General features: G+C 48.2%; 1 protein-coding gene across 2 annotated transcripts in view; it reads left to right on the top strand.

Moving 5' to 3' along the window:
* Window positions 1-7,310: 7,310 nt before the first annotated feature.
* ACVR2B (activin A receptor type 2B) overlaps window positions 7,311-22,072 on the top strand; it is a 90,949-nt gene continuing 76,187 nt past the window's right edge. Inside the window, exon 1 of one of the 2 annotated variants that reach the window (XM_035554378.1) lies at window positions 7,311-7,787. In XM_035554378.1, the coding sequence (XP_035410271.1) occupies window positions 7,736-7,787 (52 nt within the window). In that variant the 5' untranslated portion in view covers window positions 7,311-7,735. The remainder of the gene's footprint in view (window positions 7,788-22,072) is intronic. The other variant, XM_035554377.1, reaches the window with a different exon arrangement.

The following is a 22,072-nucleotide window of genomic DNA, read 5'->3' as shown; positions in this document are numbered from 1 at the left end:
CCAGTTTAGGGGACACCAAGAGACCTAAAAATAGACTAAACCTTGAGGTTCTTGCTAAATACATGGAGAGGCACTGCCCGTGCCAGGAACCTACGATCCCCTGGCATCGCAGCCAGCAGGGCTGGCTGCTCTCACTCGTGAATGCATTTCTCACCGATAACAGGCCAAAATGTACAAGAGATGAACTCTGCGGAGGGCTGGGAAGGAGACCAGGTTCTTCTCACAAGCAGCAGGGCTTTACCTACACCCGTATTGGCAATGTGTCACTCTTGCCTGGAAAACTGACAGACCAGTGATGGGAAACTTAACAGAATAGTTTTTACACTTGGTACTTTTATGACTTGTGGTATGAAGCTAGGCAAATAGAGATTTGCTGAGACAATGCATTTGAGCATCTGGGCAAGAAGCAGTTGACAGGACGGTGAAGACGTAAGGCCCTTGTGGAGGTCTGTGAAACCTGGGAATTGCTGGGATGAGCCCAGCAGGGAGCCCTTTCCATTGAAAGAGAAAGATCTCTTTCAGTGCTTGCTCCCCACGTGTATGTCACCAGCTGCCAGTACATGGAGATGAGCCTCCTCCAGGCAGTTTACACCAGCATTCCCCCATGAGGATAAGCAGAGACAGCCACTTTATGCTGTAAAAGAAACCCCTGGACCCAAGGAAAACCAGCACGCTAGAGATGCCCAATTTATTACTCAATACCATGTAACACAGTAATGTTGCACTTTAAAGCTCCGTGCATCTGCCTTGCTCTATTTATACTGTGGTCTTGAGTGTTTATCACCTCCTGCTAATGGCAGCAGAGCATTTGCCACAAAAACTTAATTATTTGCCTTCTCCAAGAGGGTATTTTTCCTGAGTCAAGCCTTCATGAGAGCAATGCAGGAAGCACTTGGCCCCACCGGGCATTCTTATACCCTAACCGTTGAAATCTGGGACAAAGGCCAGTAATCCGGGACAAACTCTAAAAATACACCAAACACTCCGGGACATATTTTATTGGTCCTTCCATGCATGCCTCGAGCGTGTCGGGAGGCACAAGGCCACAGGTAAAGGGTGCTGAAAGCCAAACCCCCAGCGCAGTCCAGCTGGCTGCGGGCGTTTTGGCCGGGCGGCAGGAGGGATGGGGATGCTTCTCGTTGAAATGTTCCTGCTAGCATTTTGCAGGCAGAGCGATTTCAGAGGCACGGCGCCTCTGTACGAACCTTCCCATTGTTAGAGCTTAATTGCAAGTGGTTTAAAAATGCCAAGTCTGGGCTTTTAAATAAAAATTGGGATTTGAAAGATGTTCTTCTGCCAGCTGAACACCTGGGGAGGGAGGAGGGCGAGGGAGCTGGAGAGATGACAGGTCTTGGCCCTGTAGCTCCCGAATGCACTTTAAAACACCTGCATTTTCAGGTAAAATATCAACAGATAAAGACGATGTGGGTAAATACCTACTGTCCTCTTTTATAGAGGGTGGTAACCCAAGTGGAGTTTCAGGGACCAGTCTATGGGCAGCAATCAAACACGTTCTCACAGCTGAAGGGCTGTTGCATTCCCAGGCTCATTTTTAGGTGTTGCTAAACCCTGCAGGATCTGCTGGCAGGCACCCAAATGAGCGTGGCACTTAATGCTGCCCTGACCTGCTCCTAACACACTCCAAGCCCAGAGGATGCTTCACACTCGCCCTCTGCCTGCTGCCCCAGCCAGTGTCAGCACCAGCAGCTGCTGCATAAGGCAGAGCTGAACGACCAGAGGGACCTGGGGGGTCCTCACCCCAGCCCCAGGCTCCCAGCATTGCATCCTGGCGTTATGCTGGCAATGGGAAGATTTTTTTTCTGTCCTTGCTGCTTGCCCACCTCATGCAGAGGCTTCATAGATAACCTCTATGGGAGCAAAAAGTTCTGATGGTGGGACCTCTGTTTATTTATCTATCTTCAGCCTTTCATGAAAGGAGTGTGGTGTGCTTTATGGGCACAGAGAAAGACATTAATAGATTCCCATTTCTAGAGGCTGTCACACTCACTATGGTTATCCCAAAGACTTGGTTTTGGTGTTGCAACCACCTGTTCAGAACATGCAGGCAGCCTTAAACATTTTGAGTGGAAGGGGTTTTACTGCCACAGCACTTGGTAATCTGTTTGAATGGTTAAGATGCTAGAAATATCTTCCTTCCACTGAGTTTAAGAAGCATTGACTTCAACTCTGCAACACCCACACTGGAAAGTTAGATAGGTTTAGTTTTCAGGAGGTAAACATCAACAACAGTGAAACAATCGTATTTGTATTTTACAGGGAAACTGAGGCAGAGGGCTTGAAACCAAGATGCTAATGGGAATGTCTGAGGTGAGGTACAGGAATCCACTTCCAGAACCACTCAGCTTTTTCTGAGCCCTGGCCAGCTGCTGCAAAAGGAGCTTTAGTCCATGCAGTGCAGGGACGTTCCCCCATGGTGAGAGCAGCACAGCCCGGTGTTTTGGGGTAATTTGAATGCTGTCATCTCATCACTAAAAAGCCTGACAGACAAAAGCCTAATACGATAAAACCAGCAACCACATAACCTTAAGTACAGTGAATCTCAATGAAGAAAACACCTGAAAGGAACCTCAAGTATTAGGCAGACTTTGATGCTATGTCCTAGGTTAAAAACAGATAGAAAATGCAGCCCTTTACCGATTAAGCATATACCGTCACTGCAGAATTAGTCATATGATGTCCATAATCCTTGTCTGAGTGCAGAAGTCTCCAACTTGAGCATGGGTATGGTTGGTTCCCAGCTAGCTGGCAGGGCTCGAGGTAAGGATTAAAGCTGGGACTCTGCTTTTTTGGGGAGGTAACACGGTAACAGTGCTGCCAGCACCCAGTGCTGGCAGCCCTCTGGAGCCTCCTCGCAATTAACTTCCCCACCCACAGTCCGGGCAAGTGTCCCTGGATTTAAAGGGAAATAATTACATGGCGATGCTGCTGCTTTCAGCAGTAAAAATAACGAGCTATGCCCCAGAAGCCCTAGCAAAATTCATGGATGAGTAAAGCGACGCTAAGGATCCAACGGGAACAAAGCTTCATCGTGTGCCAGGAGACACGTGCCGGCTGCTGGAATTTACACCTCAATATAATAAAAAACAACAGGGAAGAGCTCAAATTCTGGTGACCTGCAAAACTACTGGGTTTTGGGTATCTTGGGAGCAGATCCCTTTTCTTGGTATGTCTCCCCCCGGTCTGTCAACATCTGATGCCTTGCTCTTTAGTCTGGAGCTAAGAAAAGCTATTGAAAATAGCGCCGTATTGCTTAGGGCCCGCTCTGTCTGCCCTACCACTCACTATTTTTACCGGCCTCACTGAAGCCAGACCGCAAAGGGCAAGTTTGGCAACGTGGGTGGGCTTTTTTAGTGCGAAAATCAAGGGCTCGTTCAGACAGCAGCAGAGACCATATGCAGGAACGTCTGGAGGTCCAGGCTCTAATTTAAAGCTGCTTCAAATATAGAAATTCCAGCAAAGTTAATTGTAGCCGCGTTACGGAGAGGTGACACCAGCAGCTCCTTCGAAAGCCGAGGAAGGTTTAAATCTGCCTTTTAAAGTTATGCAAAGCCACCGGGAGCAGAGTCAGGCCGATAGCAGGTATGCATCCTCCTGGGAAATCCTGCAGGTGAGGCACCGACTGCGCAACTCCTGCATTGCCACACAGCACAGATAAAGACCTGGAGCAAAACCACCTTTCCTCAGTGTGCTGATAAGCACGCGACACCGCCCTGCCGTATTAATTGGCCTGTGCTTTTAAAACCTTCCTAATTACAACTGACAACTTCGAGTACTGTTATATTGAGAAACCGCTCTGTAGTGTGGGTTGGGTATTCCTGCAATGAGCTGTATTACAATACAACGTGTAAAGTGACAATTTATTTACTCAAAGTTATTAATATATATAATATATATATATATATATTTAGTTTTTTTTTTTCTCTTACCCATGCATTTTGAAATGGGAAGGTACAGGCTGAGAGGTGCTGGTAGCTTCTTTAGGCTGGGTGTTTTCCTACAAACAGTGTCTCCTTTAGAAACCAGCATGGGAAGCCAGGTTGCTGTCTTGGGGCCCCAGGACGTGGTTCTCACCTGCTGCAAGGAGCACAGGTTTGGCTTCACAGGCCTGCAGAGGGGTCACTGCTACTGCGTTAGGGCTCTGCACCCTGCAATGAACCATGAGCTGCAAAATAAATCCATGCCAGTGAACACAGGAAGGGATAAGGGAAACATTGGGTCCCCTTACCCCAGTATTTTCCATGCTTTATAACACCTCTGTCAGTATAAATTTCCATTTGCTGAAGAAATTACATTTCACAAGAGCTACAATAGGATTTTAAGATAAATGACATGTGAGCACTGCAGTTTCATACAGGCTTAAGTGATCCAAGTATCTTTATCACGTGCGGGGTATCAAAATACATGAATTTGACTTGTTCTGACAGTCACGCGAGAAAGATTGAGTGTCATATGATGCTGTGAAGCATAAAACCATCAGCTAAAATTTATTTTAGCGCAGGAGGGTGTTTTAACTGCTAAGTGTAATTATTTAAAAACGGTCTGAGCTGCACAGCTCTAATGATAACTGGAAACAGGAAAAAGCTCTTGAAAACACCGCTTGTAAGGGCACTGCTCTTACAGCTTGCTACCTTTCTTCATCGCTATTTCCGAAATTCTTGGAGGCTGGCGAAGTTTTCAAGTGTCATCAGGCTGAGGCTGTAACACCATCCCCAGAGCAACGCTCAGTCCTGGGTGTTCAGGTTGCAAGAGGAGAAAACACTTTAGCTTTTCAGTCCAGTAAACACCTCCCTGTGAAACAATGTAAGCAAGATAGCCAGCCGCCGCACTGCTCGGGGGACAAAGGAAAATTTGGGGTGCCATTTACACCGAGGAGAAAATCACCCCGGGGCCTGGTTCTCAGACTCTGCTCCTCGTTGTGCCCGTGGCAGGGTGCCCGGGCACAAATGGCCACGTGTGTGGAGGCCTCAGGACAACGGCCGAAGAACACCGGGCCTGTTTCCTCGAAAGTGATGATATCTGTGTGTGGAGCTCTTTGCCTGTAGAGCACAAATTCGGGTGCTGGGAAAGGGGCTTCTTTATGGGGTGTAGAAATAGGAGCGGCGTTGGCCTGGGAGTGTTTCAGCAGGTGCTGCCTCAGCCACGCCGGGCCGCCTGTGCCCCAAACATCTTGTGGCTATCCATGTGGACACCAGCACAGTGGAACAGATCACATTTTCCTGTCCCACACGTCTCCCCACACTTCAGCTGTTTCATTTAAGAATGCACCCCTCGAATGAAACGAGCAGCCTTATAGGAAATGTCGGCCTGTTCCTTGTCTCTCCCCTCGAGGCCCTGCCCTGGCCAGGCCATCCACCTCTTCCTGCACCGCTGCCCCTGTCACACCCTGCAGGGCCCTCTCAGCACATTGTCCCCCAGGGGTTCAGTGACAAAACGAGCCCTGGGTGCCTCCAGATTAAGAAAAAATAACCAACTCAAATGTGTGAGAGCTGTTTCTGTACGGCCAGGGATGGATCCCTGACCGCCCCGTCACAGACACATCCCTATCTTGCTTTCCCTGCACTCTGAGCAGCGAGGTGACACGACCTGGCTCCCTCCTCACCTGCCCATCACAACTTTTCATGGGCTTGCCTTTGCTGCTTCTTACCCCACAACACCTAAATTAGTTTCTTGACCCTTTTTTTGTAGCTTTACAGGTTGCCCTGCCCCATGTGTGCTACCTCTAACTTTTCCCTGCGGGTCTGGTGTTGAAGTCACAACTGCTGCATTCCTGCAGAGGTACTCCTCCGTACGTACAGCAAACATACTGTGAACTATACTATTAATCAGTTTATTGCAACTCCACCTAAGAATCCCATTCACAGCTAAGAGCCTGTTACACAGGTGTTATACAGACAGAAAAACAAATCTCCAGCTTCAAAGAGGTTACAAGCTCTCACAAAAACCTCCCGCACTTTCCTGCCAGCTTCTCATCGTAAATAAACAAATAAATAAATATTGAGGTATTTCTTCTTGGACCAAAATGGTTCTCAAACTTTCAAAGGAGTGATTCATATTTACTCTTATCTCCCTCCAGAGGGAAAAACAAATGGTTTTACGAATATTTTCAGCCTTGCTCCCCATCAGACAGTCATCAGGCTGACCTGCCTTGTCCTATGATGGGGTCTCTGCGCCACAAAGTCTTGGGCATGGCTGAACTTTGGCATCTTCCCTTCCTCTTCCTTCCCCCTAAGATTTCTTCAGGCTCCCTAACGCCGCGTTATTTAGTTATAATTAAAATAAATTGCAGGCAGAGTTCAATTCCTGTAGCCCTGGCAATAGAGAAAACCCTATTAACCCTGAAAGGGCCTGAAAAATGGGGCTGCCGAGGTGCTTCTCCAGCGCTGCCATCCCCAGCTGCCGTCCCCATCCCTCCTGCAGCCTCCTTGGGGACATTTCTGGGCACGGGGGTGCTGCGGGGCAGGCTGACCAGCAGCAGGACCCCTACGCCTGGACGACGAGGCTTTATTCCAAGCAGGACACAGCTTATTCCTACCACCTCGCCCCACTCCACAGCTTCACTCCTCAGCCCCCCGAGCCCCCTTTTCCCCCCTACACCCCCGTGCGGGGCGCGGCCGTGACGGGCAGCCCCACTCCCCACTCAGCGGCCGCGGAGCCCCCGCGCCGCTCCGCCTCCCTCCAGCCTCTTTGTATCAAACATCCGGGTTTCCCCCGCTGGCTCCGCTTCGCCTTCTCCTTTTTTTTTTTTTTTTTTTTTTTTTAGAAGCCATTTTGGACTCGATTCAGGTTTTTTTTTTTTTTTTTTTAAACCTCCCCCCGAGACCTGCTTTAATTTTTTTTTCTGCTTTTTTAATCTTTATTTTTTTACCTTTGTTTTTTATTATTTTTAAATTTTTATTCTTTAATTTTATTTTTTATTATTTTATTATTTTTTATTTTATTTTATCTTATTTTTGCCCCCCCCGCCCCCCCCTCCATGTACATGGCAACTCCCGCGCCCGCTGCGCGCCCCTTCCGCGGGCTCTTGCCTTGCAGCTCGGCACCCTCCCGGGCTTCCAGGGGCCGTAACCTCGCAAAGTTTCGCCGCCGCTTCCCCTGTTTCTCTTGCCTGCGCTGGGAACGAGCGTGCCTTGCAAAAAAAAAAAAAACAAAGGTGTGGGGGGGGAAAAATCCCAAAAAATCGAGGAGGGGGGGGGGTTCTGAGCGCCTGGCGCACGGCGGCGCGCACATTGCGCGGAGCGCAGCGGGGTGCGCGCAAGCGGGCGGGGGAGCTCGGGCTGCTGGGGGAGCCGGAGGGGCTGGGTTGGGAGGAGGAGGAGGAGGAGGAGAAGGAGGAGGAGGAGGAGGAGGAGGAGGAGGGGGAGTCGGTGTGTGGTGCACGCCGCGCTCCCAGCACAAAAGCCCAGGGAAAGAAACTCTTGGAAAGCTCGGAGCAAACGCCGGGGCCGGGCAGGAGCAGGTCGAGGCGGCCGGGCGCTGCGAGCGGGGCTGCTCCTCTCCACTGGATACATTTTGCAACTGCGAAGGAATTAAATCCGATTTTTCGGGATTTTTTTTTCTCTTCTTTTTTCTCTTTTTTTTTTTAAGAGGGCAGAGCCTCGCTTCCCTCCTCCTTTCGCTCTCTCTCTCTTTTTTTTTTTTATTATTATTATTTTATTTTTTTCCCCTTGGGGATAGAGGGGCGCACGAGGAAAAAAAAAATAAAGGAAAAGGAATTATGATCGCTTCGTGGCTGACTTTCGCCTTGCTTTGTGGAACTTTCTGTGCAGGTAAGAGCATTTCGGCGTGTTTACCTCCCGCTCGGGCTTGCGGTCGCCTCTCCAAATGCAGAATTGAATGGGCCGTGCAATTCTTTGCAGCCACCCTCCGGGCCGGCCGACTGGGGGAAAACCCCAACCCATTGGGGAACAGCCCCCCCCCGCCGCGAATTTTATTTTCTTTCCTTTTTTTTTTTTCCTTTTTTTCTCGCCCCTCTCCTTCTGGTTGCCCCCCGCTCACAGGACGAGCCTTCCCGTGCTGCTTTTTGTTCCCTTTCAGGCAGGCTGTGGGAATTAATGGCAATGTAAACACGGCGAGATATCGAGGAAACTTTACAAAAAAAAAAAAAAAAAAGAAAGAAAAGGGTATTTGGTCCTGGGGCGGGGGAGGTGGGAAGGTGCTGGGGGGGGGGTCCGGGGGGGTAAGAAGTTGGGAGCAACCGGGAGGAGACCTTTGGGGTGCCCCGGAGCTGCTCAGGTAGTGCCGTGTGTGCGCCCCGCTCCTGTAGGGCTGCGGTTGTGTAAGCCCTGGGGGGCAAAGAAGAGCCCCCCCAGCACCCATGGGACCCCCCCGGGTCCCCCTTAGGGCAGCCGGCTGTTTGCACGGAGCGAGCATTTAATGGGGCCGCTCCGCGCTGCGGGGAGCTGAGAGAAAGTTGGGAAAAAGGGGTGTGAGTGTGTGTGTGTGGGGGGGGGGTTAGGGGGGAGCACGCCCCCCCCGGGGGAGCAGGCTTTTGTTGCACGGGGGTGGTCAGCTTTGGGATTGCTTTCGGTCCTTCCGATTCTGTGGGACCGGCTTGAACCCCAAAGTTCAGCTGCAGCCGGGGGGGGGAATTACCGAAAGGGCCGGGGCACCGCGGAGAGCATCCCTGGGGAAGGGGGGGACCCCTCTTGTGTCCCCCCCCTCCACTTGAAGTCCCTTTACCCCCCGCTTCCTTTCCCTCCTCTATTACTCCTATTATTATTATTATTATTACCTCACTCTTTATTATGGCTGTGTACGGACACCAGCTCTTTTGCCCCCCCCCTTGGTGACCCCCCCCCCCAAATAACCCCCTGCCCCGAGACAGCGCTGGGCAGTAACTTGTTACTCTCCACCCCCCCCCCCCCCCGGAGAGGGGGGGGGGACACCCATACACAGAAAGGGGGGGCACATCAAGGTGGGGGACACATCAAGGGGGGGGGGCACCCACCCGAGGAGGGGGGGCACCTTTCCTCCTGGGGGCTCCCAGGGGCAGGGGGTGGGATGCTGCAGCCGGGGGGATCCCCTCGGCGCCAACACCTCGCTCTCATTGCATCGCGAAAAGGTGCTTTGGGGGGCTGGGGGGGTGTCCCCGCATCCTTTACCCCCCCCCCTTACCCCCTTCCCCCCCCCCCCCCCCAGCGGGGCCGGCCCCGGGGCTCTCCTGCAGCCGGGCTTCCTTTGTTCCGAGTGCCCATTAAATATGCGCTGCCACCGCCTGCCTCTGGCATGACAAACGGTGCCATCGCTTAATTATTACCATTTTTTGGTAAACTCACCCCAAAACCGGAGGAGGGGTGGGAGGGGAAAAGCGAAAGGAAAGGTGGGGGGGGGGGGGGAGGCAAAAAAAAAATAATGAATGGATTTGATGATGGGCAAAGCCAGCGTGTTTTTTTTTTTTTTATTTATTGTCATTATTATTTATTTATTTTTTAATATCTGATGGCTGGGACACTTGTGCGCAGCTTTGTTTCCGTGTGTTGGGGAGGGGGGGGGCGAGGGGCTGGGATTTCCGTCTCGGGGCTGGGAGGGCAGGTATTTGGGAGCCAGCGGGCGGTGCGGTGCCATCAGCAGTCGCAGGGCTCGGCGTTGCTATCAGCACAACAGCTCTCTTGGCTGGAAAATTCTATTATGTGCATAAAGGAGATTTATGGTCAATGTATTTTCTTTCCATATATCTTGGAATCCTTTTATCTCGTGTGATTCAATAAAAGAGATGGCTTCCGGGTCGTTTCTTTTTTTCTGTTATTGTTATTGTTTTTGTTTGGGGTGGGTTTGTTTGTTTGTTTTGGTGGGTTTTTGTTTTTGATTTTTTGTTTTGGTTTGGTTTTAGCCTGTTCCTATAGCTGTGCGTACAGTGGCAGAAATCTAACTTGGAGGGAAAAAAAAAACAAACCCACAGTTGCTTTAAAAAAAAAAATTAACCCTGAAAGCTTCTTAAATGTATCATGTTATAAAAAGGATAATCTGATCGGGCATACCTACGCTGATTCTGCCCCCCCCCCCACCCCCGAAAATATGATAAAGAAACCCCAGAAAATGAATATTACTCTGTTTGTTTGGAAGGGTCCCCTTGGATCATTCAATCAGTGCATTAGCAATTCTGTAAATCCCTCCCTCTCTTTTAAAGCCTTTTCTGCATTTCTTGTGATATTTATGAGCATTTATCAACGTGATCTTTATTGTCCAGTTTTTCCTTAAGCTGCTCAGTCAAAAAAAAAAGGAGCGAAACCAAACCTGAATACGCAAAGTTGCAGCGTGTTGCTGGGGTTTCAGAGCGCTGGGCTTTGCTTGAAGTATGTCTTTTGTGTGTGTACATGTCAGGACTGGGCGAAAGTGGTGGGCTTTTCGAAAATCGCTTGACCTCCATTGTTGATGCTTCTCATCGCTACCTTGGCTGGCTGTAACAAAGCAAGCACGGGCTGCTATTCTTTAAAAAAAATCAAAAAAAAAAATCTGTTATGCTTAATTTTTGGAATACTGAGGATTCATTGAGGAAAACATTATGTTCATTTTTAGCCCTTTGTTTGCAAATTTTCTGCAGCCCAAATGTTCAGAAATCATGTTTTAATCTAGGAGCTATAGAAAATACAGAAGGTGTAAAAGGATTTGTCTTGCAGAATGCATTGCTAGCACGCTTTTCCGAGCCATTACATTACTTTTATTTTGGTGCAAGTTTAAGTAATGCCATGCAGCAATGAACTGTGCTGCAAATGGATCTGGTCTGCTCTTTCACTGTCTTGTATTTATCCTCTTGTGCTTGAGAAAGGGAATAAAACTGGCTTCATTAGCTTGCTAATTAAACACAATGAAGTGTATGGCCCAAGGTTAATGGCAATGGCCTTTAAAAACACAAAACTCTTGAACAGGTGTTTGAGATATATATTTTTTTAATCTGTCATCAAATCCAGATAATTATACCACAGAGATAACCATTGTAACAGTTCTGTGGAGAAGAAAATGCCATGGTAAAGGCGCGAGTGGTGCGGTGCATTATTTTTAGTGGCATTATTTATAAACTGGGTCCTGCGCAGCCTGGGTTTAGTCCCCCTCCCTTTCCCCCCTCCCCATTTCAGAGCATCTCCTGCACTGTTCCTTCAGCACATGCTTCTGCTGCTCGGGCAGGGTCACAAATTCGGGATCCCTGGACCAGGGCGAGAGCCTGATGTGAGCCCGGCTCAGCCCAAGTATCCGCGCACCAAAATTTCTGCCATTTCTCGTGTCTCCGAGCAGCCCATCGGGGCTGTGACACCCCTGCTCGCTTGATGAGACAGCGAGAGGCAGCCAATTAAAGCAGCGGGCTCTTGCTCTCCGCGTTAGGGCTGTCACCAACCTCCTGTCCAGTCTGGTCTCCATCAGCTAAAACACGCTTGTCAGGTTTTTTTGTGCTTGGCGTGACGCAACAGTTGTAGACCTCCCCTGCTGCCACTGAATAGATGGTAGAGAAGAAAGAAGCCGGCCAGCCTCACTTCTTTTTTTAATTTTTTTTTCTTTTTATTTATTTACTTTTGTTCTCTTCCCTCCCTCCCACCGTCATCCTTTCTTGGCACTCACACGGTGCTTTGCAGATCAGCCCCGAGGGGTATCCTGGCCTCGCCAGCCCTTGGGAAGATGCAGTGCTGTGGGTGGATGGAGGAGCAGCAGCAGCTTTTGGAGCCCCACTGCTGGTGGACCAGCCCAGGGACTGAGCCGCTGCGCTTTTGCGGGGTCGGTTCCCTTGCAGGAGTGCTGCAGGTGTGAAAGGAACCAGCGGCCATCTGTCCTAGTTTATCGAGAGCAGAGGAGGTGGGAGGGAGAGGTGGTTTGAGACTGGGTATCCAGCGAAGGCGTCCTTATGTGCTCTGTGCTCATGGTGTTTGTTCCTGAAAAGGCAGGGCATCTGGAAAATAATTAAGTAAAATAAAGGGAAGAAGTCAAAGTTATTGGGCTTTTGGGTGTTGTAGTGACAAGGGTTTTGGCTGTCGTGTTTCAGGGCCTGGTTCTAGGATTTCTAAAATTTTCTATTGTTGATAACTATTGACCACCTGGAGCCACGCTAGGACAGAGCAAGGACTGTATGTGGTTCTGGTAGCACTGCACCTTTCGGGCCTGTTAAAATCCAGCACCACCTGCCCACTGCACCCAGGCCCGTTACTTCCAGCTTAACATCACAGCCCCGCTCTGAAAGTTGCAGAAGCGCCCGATAACCTCCGCTGCTGCTTGCACAGGGCCAACTTGAGGCAGTTTGCTGGAAATCCCATCTCCAGGGAGAAGCAGAGCAGCTTCCCCTTGGGGCCGGACACCCGCAGCCAGCGCTGGAGGAGCGTGCTGCGATTTGGGAAGGCTGGAGGCAGGGAGCTGATGACCTGTTGAGTGCAGCCCTGATCAGGACCCGAGTGAAAGCCCTGATGGGTTTTCCCTGGGCAGCTTCCTTCGCTGAAGGGCGATTTGTCCCTTGCAAAGGGTTGGTATCAAAGAGTTGGTATTTGCTTCGGGGTGGGCTTCCCCTCGCTTTGGGGCTGGTGGAGCGGGGTGGGAAGGGAGGAAACACTTCTCAAAGACAGCTGCAGGAAGCAGTGCGGCAGCGCAGGGCCGCGCACAGCGTCCCTGCAGCACCCGGGTGCTCCAGAACTGGGTGGGAAGTTGGGAAGTGGGAACCGCGGGGTGAAATCTCTGCTTTAAAGAGGTGTTGTCTTTCCCTTTTATCCCTCCTTGGCCTTTGATTTTAAAACTAGCAGGGGGGTGTGATTTTCTTGCCTGGCCAATAGCGCTGCCTGGACCTGAATTATTCAGTGTAGCACTTGGCATTCTGCGCCCTGTTCCCACTTAAGCTCTTTTTCGCCTGTTCCTTCATGTGGAGATTTTCACATCAGTGAAATTGGATGTGTTTAAGAGAGGTGTTTGTGGCTGCAGCCTGCACCAGTATAAGTTCTTCCTTCCCCTGCCTTTCCCCTCCATTAACCATTGAGGATCAACTGATGTCTAATATCCTTTCTTCATTAGTCCTTCGTTCTGAAATAATTCTGAGTCTCATTAGTCGTTCGTTCCTTTCAGGTGTTTTAAAGAAAAACACATCGCTATTTTTTTCCTGCTTTCCTAAACCTTCCTCGTAAGTTTTCTTGGAGCCGTTGAAGTCAAGGGAGCAGAGAAGTAAATTAAAGATGAAACACTCTGCCTACGTTCTGCAGACCCAGCACATTTTATGCTTAGATTTGAATATAACTGTTGGTCTTTTCCACCAATTTCATGTTCTTTTCTCTCTGTCATCTTCCTTCTTTAGTACAGTATGGTTTCAATTCAAACTAAAAGTTAAGAGCAGCAATTGTCAGTGTACACTGTAAAATAATAATATACTTCCCTCCAGCACACAAGTGCCTCTTATTTTGCCAGTATTCGAGTTTTGTCGCTCTGATTATGTTATTGCATGTGGCATCAGTCCATCATGGTACTTAAGAAAAAGAAAAAAGTGTTACTGATGTCTAGGTGCTTTGGCAAAAAATGGCTCCTCTTTTACAAGGCGATGCTCGTGTGGAGAGGGGGTCCCTGCCCCAAAGACACAGAGCCCTGGGGGACAAGCACGGTAAGAAATCGCTGCAACAGGGAAGGGTTCACCCAAGGTCACGCCAAAAATTTGCTCTTGGAGAAAATCCGCTCCTTTTGGGTTGGGCTGGCAGTGAGCAGGGTCGGGTTTGCGTGCAGAGGTTTGGGAGTTTGAACAGAAAAGGAGCAAGGTGGAAGGGCTGAGCTTGTTTGTGAAGGCACCAGTTACCCGCTGTCATGAATAATTCTGCCGTGGCCAGCCTGTTGTGGTGTGCTGTTTCAGGGCAGGTTGGGTTTCTGGGCTGGGGGAGGCTCTGGGGGGAGGCTCGGGGAGGAGGCCACAGGGTTCGGCCTGCAGTGGTGGGCCTCAGAGGTGGAGGAGCTGAGGGGAGCACAGGAGTCCGACCCCTCTCTGCGTATATTTGTGTCCTATTCCTACAGCATGCAATTTATGGGACACAACAAACGTTTACCAACCTGTATTTGTTGTTTTAACACCCAACAAGGCAGAGACCTACTGCTGTTTTGCAGTGGGGGATCTGCCCTTTTCCATGACTGTCCTGAGGTGCTGAGAGTTGGATGCTGGCGAGCGTGTTGCTCGTGGGCCCATGGCCCAAGCTCTGACCACCACATAAGCCTTTTTCATCCACCTAGAATTAAATTTGCTGGAAAAAAGACAGAGTGCTACGTTAACATATGATACCAGATGTATCAATGTGTTGTTTCCTGTCGCCATCTCATACTGCCATGTCCATACATGTGCTCCTGCTCTTTATTTAAAGAAGAATAAAGTGTGTTCATGAAAAGATGCGGTGCTTTGCAGTCTGAGCTGTATTAATTTTACATCCAAGTGGATGCTTCTGCGAATACAGACTTGTTTTGAACTCTGCTCTTCACATCTGATTTCCACCCTCATTTGATAACAGTAGAAGAAGAAGCTCGCAGCAGCAGAGGCAGTGCATGAATCCAGTAAAGCTGGAAGAGTCGAGTTCTCTACAAGAGCAGAGAAAGGAACCAACACTGGGAGGGAAGAGCATGTCCCTGGCACTTGTCAGGGCAATCTGACATCCCAGGCCTGTGCCGAATTGTCCCCAGCACAGCAGCAAAGGCTCTCATTTTAACAAGTGCACAGTAGCTGCCACTGCACAGTAGTATCCTAGGTGTTGTGACTTTTTCCTTTTTTTTTTCTCTCTTTTTTACTACTACTATTATTATTATTATTTAAAGCTTTTCCCATTATATAACCGGCTTTCTAACTGGTGGCAAAAGTTGAACTTTTATGTGCGGTGACTGTAGTGTTAATGCAATGCTTATTCCTAATTTATGGCTCCAAGGTGTGAGACTATAAGCCTATTGAGTGGATGAGAGGGATAAAGTTAGCTCCATTTGTGCCTGATTTATCAAATGGTCAATCTGGGCAGCTAACTCTTCTTTCCTCTAATGTTGTCTGCTTAAAATGCATCACATAACGTGTGAAACTTTTTTTTTTTTTGATTTGGCTTTTAGGAATAGTTTACATGTACCTATTTTACCTCTGCAGACAGGTTTGAATTCGTGGGGAGGAAGGAATTGGAACGTGCGTCGGAAGGGAAGAGGTGTTCAATCAAGCTCTGTCTCCTTTTTGCGACTTCTTAAAAAAGTGTTTCATAAAACGAGGGCATTTCAGGCTTTTTAAGTCCTTTTAGTGCTCTGCTCGTGTTTTGCAGTCTCCAGCTCGCTCCCGCGGACTGGTGCTGTTTGCAGTTCAGCTGAGCCCTGCAAACTCCACCGCTCTCCTGGGGCTCTATTTGCCATCAATACTATTTTTTTTTTTTTTTTTTTAATGGAAACGAGGGTGTTCAAGCTTCGCAGAGTTGACGTCGAGGCAGAAAGCTGAGCACTCCTTTAGTGAAGCTGTTAAGGAGACTGGTACCGGTGTCAGGAGAGCTGTGAGCTGCCCTCCCCTGTGCTCGAGCGCTGGGCATTTGCTGCTTGTTTGAGACCGGGATGCTACCACGTGTGCTCGCAGAAGGCTCAGCAGCCAGCAGGGTGACTCCGTGGCTGCTCAGTGAGGTAACCTTGTGGGGAACTTTGTCCTGGCCGGCTCACTTGGGACTACCCAGATGGCAGCACAACCCGGGCGCACGCGGCTCGTGGGTGTCTTGGTTCTTTCCCCAATGTGACAACCGAAACACAGCCGGCTTTTGTATTCCTGCTTTAGTTCCCGAGAGTAACTAATCGCTTCAGAATGCTAATTCTCCTATAGATGTGCAGGCTGAGAAGTTCAGCTCTCCTTGGGTTTTCGTGGTGGGAGTATCCAGTTACAGCCCAGCAGCTATTGGGCAGCGCTCTGGTGCACTCCAGTTTGAACTCGACATCGGTTTCACATGCGCTCACAACTCACCAGGCAGTTTATTTTGGTAGGAAAACCTCTGCTAAGGCCCAGCCTTGTGCCTGGGACAACACATTTTCCAAAATACTTACTGTGGTCGCGCTGCCAGCGCTCACCCGCTTGGCAGTGAGATGCTACAGAGCGAGCTTGAGGTGGTGCCAGCAGGCACCGGTGCTGAGATAAAGACCTTAAGGAATGTCCTGCTGTGAGATTCCTGTTCATGTCAAGCTTAGCACAGCCAGGAGGAGAAGGGCAGATGCTGTGTCTGATACTTGGTGCTGCCTTGTTGGGGTCTGGCAGTGGGTAGGTTTGGTGGGATACTACAGGACCAGAGCATCTCCGGCCAAACCGCTGTGCACATGCATGGGTGCCCTCGGGTGGGGATGTTGTCACTCTGTGCACCCTGCCGTGCAGCCTCCTCCTCTGTGCTTCCTTCTACATAGTCCAAAGACAATTTTTTTTTTTTTTTCTTTAGCAAAACATTAGCTCACGGAGGTGACCGTTTTCATCTGCTCACTGTTGTTTTATTGCCTTGCGATAAACCATAGTCCCTTTCTTGAGCTCCTGGTGCATCTTTTTAAAGTGCAAGCATGAAGCAGGGGGCAGGCTTGGCAGGCTTCGCCATAACATGAAATTTCCCTGTAGATTTAATCACCTTTTAGTGTCTCGGAGCGTGCTCTTGATTGCCAGGCTTCTTCACATGGGTACCTGATGGAGCATTTCTGATGGGCACGCTTGCTGTTGCTGGGCAGCTCAGTTCCCCTCGTGGCCAAAACTGGGGGGCACAAAGCTCCTCCTTCCTCTGTGTGGAAGGTGGTAGGCGCAAAAAAACCTGCAATAAAAATAAACGCTTCCCTCCAACCGTAGCGTCATCCGCCTGGCCCTGTGCCCGCTGGCATCAGCAGGGAGTTTGTCCCTGTGCACCCCTTCCTGGGGGGGCATTTTAACATTTATGTTGTACCTGAACTAATCGGGGAAGTCTTTCATAGATAATTTTTATGGCTATAGATAATTTTCCGTAGATAGCTTCTGCTGTTGTCTAATGGGACGGAGTTAGTGCTGCTAAAAGCAAACACGGGAAACCTCTTTCGATTGATGATAGAATTTCCTTTCCCACGCAATCCTGTACGGATTGACTACTTATTCTGTAAATAACAGCTACAAGAAGCCCTTCAAAGGCAACGGGAAGCCCCAGAGGTATATGAGATTGCTCCTACCCTGCTAGAAAAGTCATATGCGAGCGTACCTCGCCGTGTGCCTGTGTCTGCAGGCTCCTTCCCGGTGAGTGGCTGATGAAAGAAGAAACCCGACCGAGGGACGCGCCGTTCCTGCGGGAGAACCGGGGCCAGTTATTGCCCGACCAACACTTTTTGTGCATGGAAATGATTTCGAAAGAGCCAACGTGCAAAACTTTGAAGCGCAGTGCGACGAGATAAAGTCGGCTAAAAATAGGCCTGGATATGAAAGGCGGTTGAAAACTCGGAGGGAGGCGAGAGTCGTTTTACAGGCATTGTTGGTCGAGTTTCAGGGTCCCGGGAAGGGAAGATGAATGTCTTTCTGTTATAGTAACAGCTGCTCTCTGTCCATCGGGATCCAGTGTTTGCCCATCCAGCTCATAATAATTAAACAAAAGAGTTATTTCATAGCAGCCGTGGCGGAGGATTACGCTGGAATTTTATCTTTCTCCATTTAGACTTATCTTCGTCTATTAAAGAAAAATACAAAGTTAACCTCTCACCTGGGCTGGCTCTAGCTAGTTACTACTGGGAGGAAGCCAGCACTTAACTGAGCAGCCAGAGTTATCTTTAAAAAATAAATAAATAAATAAAAAGATCCAAGTGTCACTAATGCACTTGTCCTTAAAGAACACTTCAGCTTTTTTGTGTCCTGAGCTCTTGTGCCGTTGGGTAGCCCTGCAGGGTTATTCGTGGCATCCTAGTCTGGCTGCTTAGTGTCACGTGCAGATTTTTTCTTCCCCCTCCACTTTTTAGGGACTTTTTCTTCTCCCACATTGCTACCCACTCTGAGGGCTAACAGATAGTGTGGGTAAGCCCTAAAGGATTTGTGGATGTGAAGTCTCAATGGGGTGCATCGCTGTGTGCATTGAGCCCTGCTCACCACTTCGGTGCCACTTACCCCGCCCTGAAGGAGAAGAGGCCCGGCTGGGTTGTGGGGTTAGCAGCTGAGCGGCTCTATGTTTTTATTAATAATTTCCACTGGTGAAATATGGATCTGAGGTTTTCCTCATTCATTTAACCCTCGTAGTTAATAGGCAATAGTGGAAATGTACCATGTACACGATGATTGCGCTGACCTGATTTCACATGTATTTCTGATCTGACTTCTGTTTAAAAACGAAAAGAATTATATATAAAATTGATTTTGGGAGCCCTGGGAAGGAGAAGGAAACCATTTATTTCAACCCCCAAATTCCTTTGAGCTGTAGAAACATTGTCAAAGTAATTGTAGCCTTTTCAATTTTTCTGTGTAGATTTCTTTCTGTGTAGTCTAAGAAAAACTGTGCTCTGTTGATGGATGTCACTGTTTTTTAACTTGTGACAAATATCTCCCAAGGTATTGTTTGAGTGATGTAAAATTGGTTCATGTGTAAAATTCTAGCTTTCCATGAATGCTTTATCATGGATATGTGCATGCCAGCTTCTTCTGGATTAAGGTGTTATACCTTTAGTGGTTTGCTGTGGGATATCATCTTAATCATTTTTGCTGTAATTTAATCATCTTAATTAAAATTGCATTGAATTGTGGAAAGTAATTTGGGTCTGGAGAGCAGTGGGTTTTGTATTTGTAGTTTTTTTTTTTTTCTTGTTAGGAGATGGTAATGGTCTTGGCAAGATTCTGCTAAAAATTAGCACGGTGTACAAAAACTCATGTTGCCAAGCTAGTACAGTATTTCTCCAGCTAATTGTGGCCTTGAAGGGTATAATATAAAAGGTCATCTTTGTTAGTGAACTGCAGGCTTCTCCTGCGAGACAGAAATCCATGTCCTTATCAAGGATGAAATCTTGGCTCCTTGGTTACACAATTGAGCTTTGCTATAATTTGGACATCATTAGGCTCTTTATTAAAGCAGCGGAACACTCTAATCAATCTTTGTGCTTTGCTTTCTTAGATGTATTTCTCTATGCGAATTTGCGTTATGACTTTCCGTTCTTCTTCTCCGAGAATCCTGCAAAGGGGAAGGGTCTGAAGATGGGGTTGGTTGCCTTTTTTTTTTTTTTTTTTTTTGCCTTTTGGGATGTTCTTTATGGAGGTGGTTCCCATCTGTGGCCATGGTTTTGAGAGCCAAGGTGTTTGACCTCCTCTTCTCTTCCTCTTGTATTGAGAAGATCTAGGGGGTGGCCCTTCTGGAAGGAACAGCTGTTCCTTTTGGTGTGTGCTGTTTGAAAAAACAAATACACAAAACTTTATGAAACCAAACTTAATTGTAAAAGTGGTTAATTTTGCCTTTCCTTAAGCCCAAGCCAAAGGGTTTATTTTTTTAGGAAAAAAAAAAAAGAACAAACCCAAACAAAACTCTGTTTCAGTGGCATGTGGTCATAGGGCAGAACTGTGGGGGAAAGGAGGTTGTGTGCTTTTGCCCCTTTTTTGTTGCCCCCTTTTTGTATTCTGGGTCTTGTTTTCATTCGTGCCACATGTTGGCACTCCCAGGGACATAGTTTTGAGGCTCTGACTTCTGCATTGTAAAACATAGCCAGAGCTTAAAATCTCTTTGTTTGGCTGCTGTTTCTTTAACCAGCAGATATTTTTCTAGTTGGATAGATAAATGGATCTTTCTCACTTACTGGACAGTTTGATCTGATTTTGCACAGCTATAAAAGTTAAACTCGTGCTTTGGCAGAGCTTCATTCGCAGGGTTTTGGAGACTAAATCTTGGTGCCTCTCTCCCCCCTGTATTTGGGTTTGTGATGTTCTGGAAGTGCCTGTGTCCTTGAGACATTCACTGGTGTCAGAAACACTTGCAGAAGCAGCAACAGCACAATCGGATCATCTCTGTAAAGGGCTGTCTTCTGCGATGGAAGTGCCAGCTTAGCTTTCAGACATCCTGAAGATAATGTTCTGGGTGTACCACACCAGTGGGGTGTGAACACACTGCTGTCACCCGCACAGATGGGACCAAAGCAGGGACGTGCTCTATGGGAGCAGTGCCTGCACCCTTGGTGGTGTTTGGGTGAGTTGAAGTCTGTGGTCTGACCCCCAAAGGCAGGGCTTTGAACCTCTAGATCATCTCAATGTTCCCATCATACGTTAGGCCAGGGAAAATGCTGGGAGGTAAATACCTAAGGTTGTTATCATTGTAATAATTTACCACGTAGGTATCTTCACCTCAAGCTCAGGTTCTGTGTCAAGCTCCTGGTTTTGTAGTTGGTCGGTGGGTGTGCCATGGCTTTGTTCAGAGTTTCATAGAGTTGCAGAACGGTTTGGATTAGAAGGCACCTGAAATATTATCTAGTTCATACCCCAGTGTTACATATTTTACCTTTAAAAAATAATTAAACCCACCAAAATCTGGAGAAGTGACTGTGATGTGCTTATGGATGAAGAAAGCTCTGTCTAGGGACTTGTGGCATCCAGCAACTCCTCTTCAGGAATCCTGATTTTTCCTGAATTGGCTTTCCGAGGGCTCCCGACTTCATGCTGGTACCACTGTCAGTGGCTCCTTGCTGTGTGGATGCACGCCAAAGATTTGGTGGCGTCTGAAATATTTTGCACCCCACCTCATTTACAACCGTTCCAGCTGGTGCTTCCCCAGTTTCTGTCAAACAGATCCATGTGCTCTTCAGGAGCTCTCTCCAGGTTTCGCGGGTTTGTGCAAAAATTTGCTCTTTGAGCAATTACGGGAAGCGAACATTTCGGCTCAGAACAGGAGAGCTTTCTTGGGCTGCAAGTTTTTAATGAAAGCTTTAGGTTATGAATGTGTCATCATCTCATTACTGTTCTTTACCACTTGGCGTCCTGTTGGTGTAGGCTAGTTTAACTGTCTCCAGCCTAAATTGAGTGCTGCTTTCAGTATTTATAAACTCTACAACTGTTAAAACAAACTGAACCTCCAATTGCAGCAATGGTAGTGAGGTTGAAGACAAGGAGTTGTCTCCGAGGAATAGAGTCTATTATATGTTGGGTATAAATCAACCTCTGACTTGTGGGTGTTGGGAGGAAAATTTCCTTGGGGACTTGTAATCCAGAAGCAGCCTCCTATAAATCTGCTTGGGTCTTCTCCTGAAGCGTGTGGTGGTGCTGGAAAGCTGATTATGGATGTAGACTGTGGGTCTGGGAGCGTGAAATACTACTGCTCCTTCCCATCCTGCTGCCGTGCCGGACGAACAGGTCTGAGCAGCAGATTATTGTCAGTGTTAAAAATGATGAGTTCGTTGTCCTGTTCTCTCCCTCCCTCTCAGTAAAACCTGCAGACTTGGCTTTAGATATTGGGAATTGAAAGCAAACAACCACCAATATAACTGGCTTGTTTTTATTTGCTATCTGGGGCTTCAGCTGTGAGAATGCGTGCTGGTGGCGTTCTTGTGCTTTTCATATTTCTTTTCCTGTTGCTTGAGGGCTGGAAAGTATTTTTCTTTAAATGGAAGGTAACATTTTACATCTCCTGTAAATGTCTCCGAGAGATGGGTTTGTAGCAGACAAAAATGCAGCTCTTCACAGGGTAGTGAGAAACCGTGCAAAGGAAGAAAAGGCAGGAGCTGATGCTGCCACATCTGCAGAGACAGGTTGGCTGCTGTCAGCTGGGCATGGCAATGCGTGAAGTTTGTCCTTGCATGATTTCTTCAAACAAAGAGGTTCTTGTCTTTTTTGGGGTGTAACCCAGCTGCTAGCAGCTCTTTCAGTGTTGCAGGTTAAGGTACCGCTTGAAGGATGGGTTCATGTGAGCAGCTCTGGTCCTTTTGGGGCTTTCCATGAAGGGCATGGTCTCCATGAAGGAATATGGATGATGTCCCTGAGCTCTTCATAGTCACTGAAATTTTCCCCAGATATCATCCCTGTGTTCTGCAGAAAAATAGCCTCAATTAGGGGAGATTTACTCTGTTCAGTTGCCGGGTGGGGTTCTTAGGTCTTCAGATCCTGGAGGCTGTAGGATCAGGCACCTGTTATAGGACATGAGGCTTGTTTATACCTCATGTTGGTCACCTCCTC

Source organism: Cygnus atratus, chromosome 2, assembly GCF_013377495.2.
Source record: "Cygnus atratus isolate AKBS03 ecotype Queensland, Australia chromosome 2, CAtr_DNAZoo_HiC_assembly, whole genome shotgun sequence".
Taxonomy (NCBI): Eukaryota; Metazoa; Chordata; class Aves; order Anseriformes; family Anatidae; genus Cygnus; species Cygnus atratus.
Note: the sequence above shows the minus strand (reverse complement) of the source record. Positions and strands in the feature narration are given on the sequence as shown.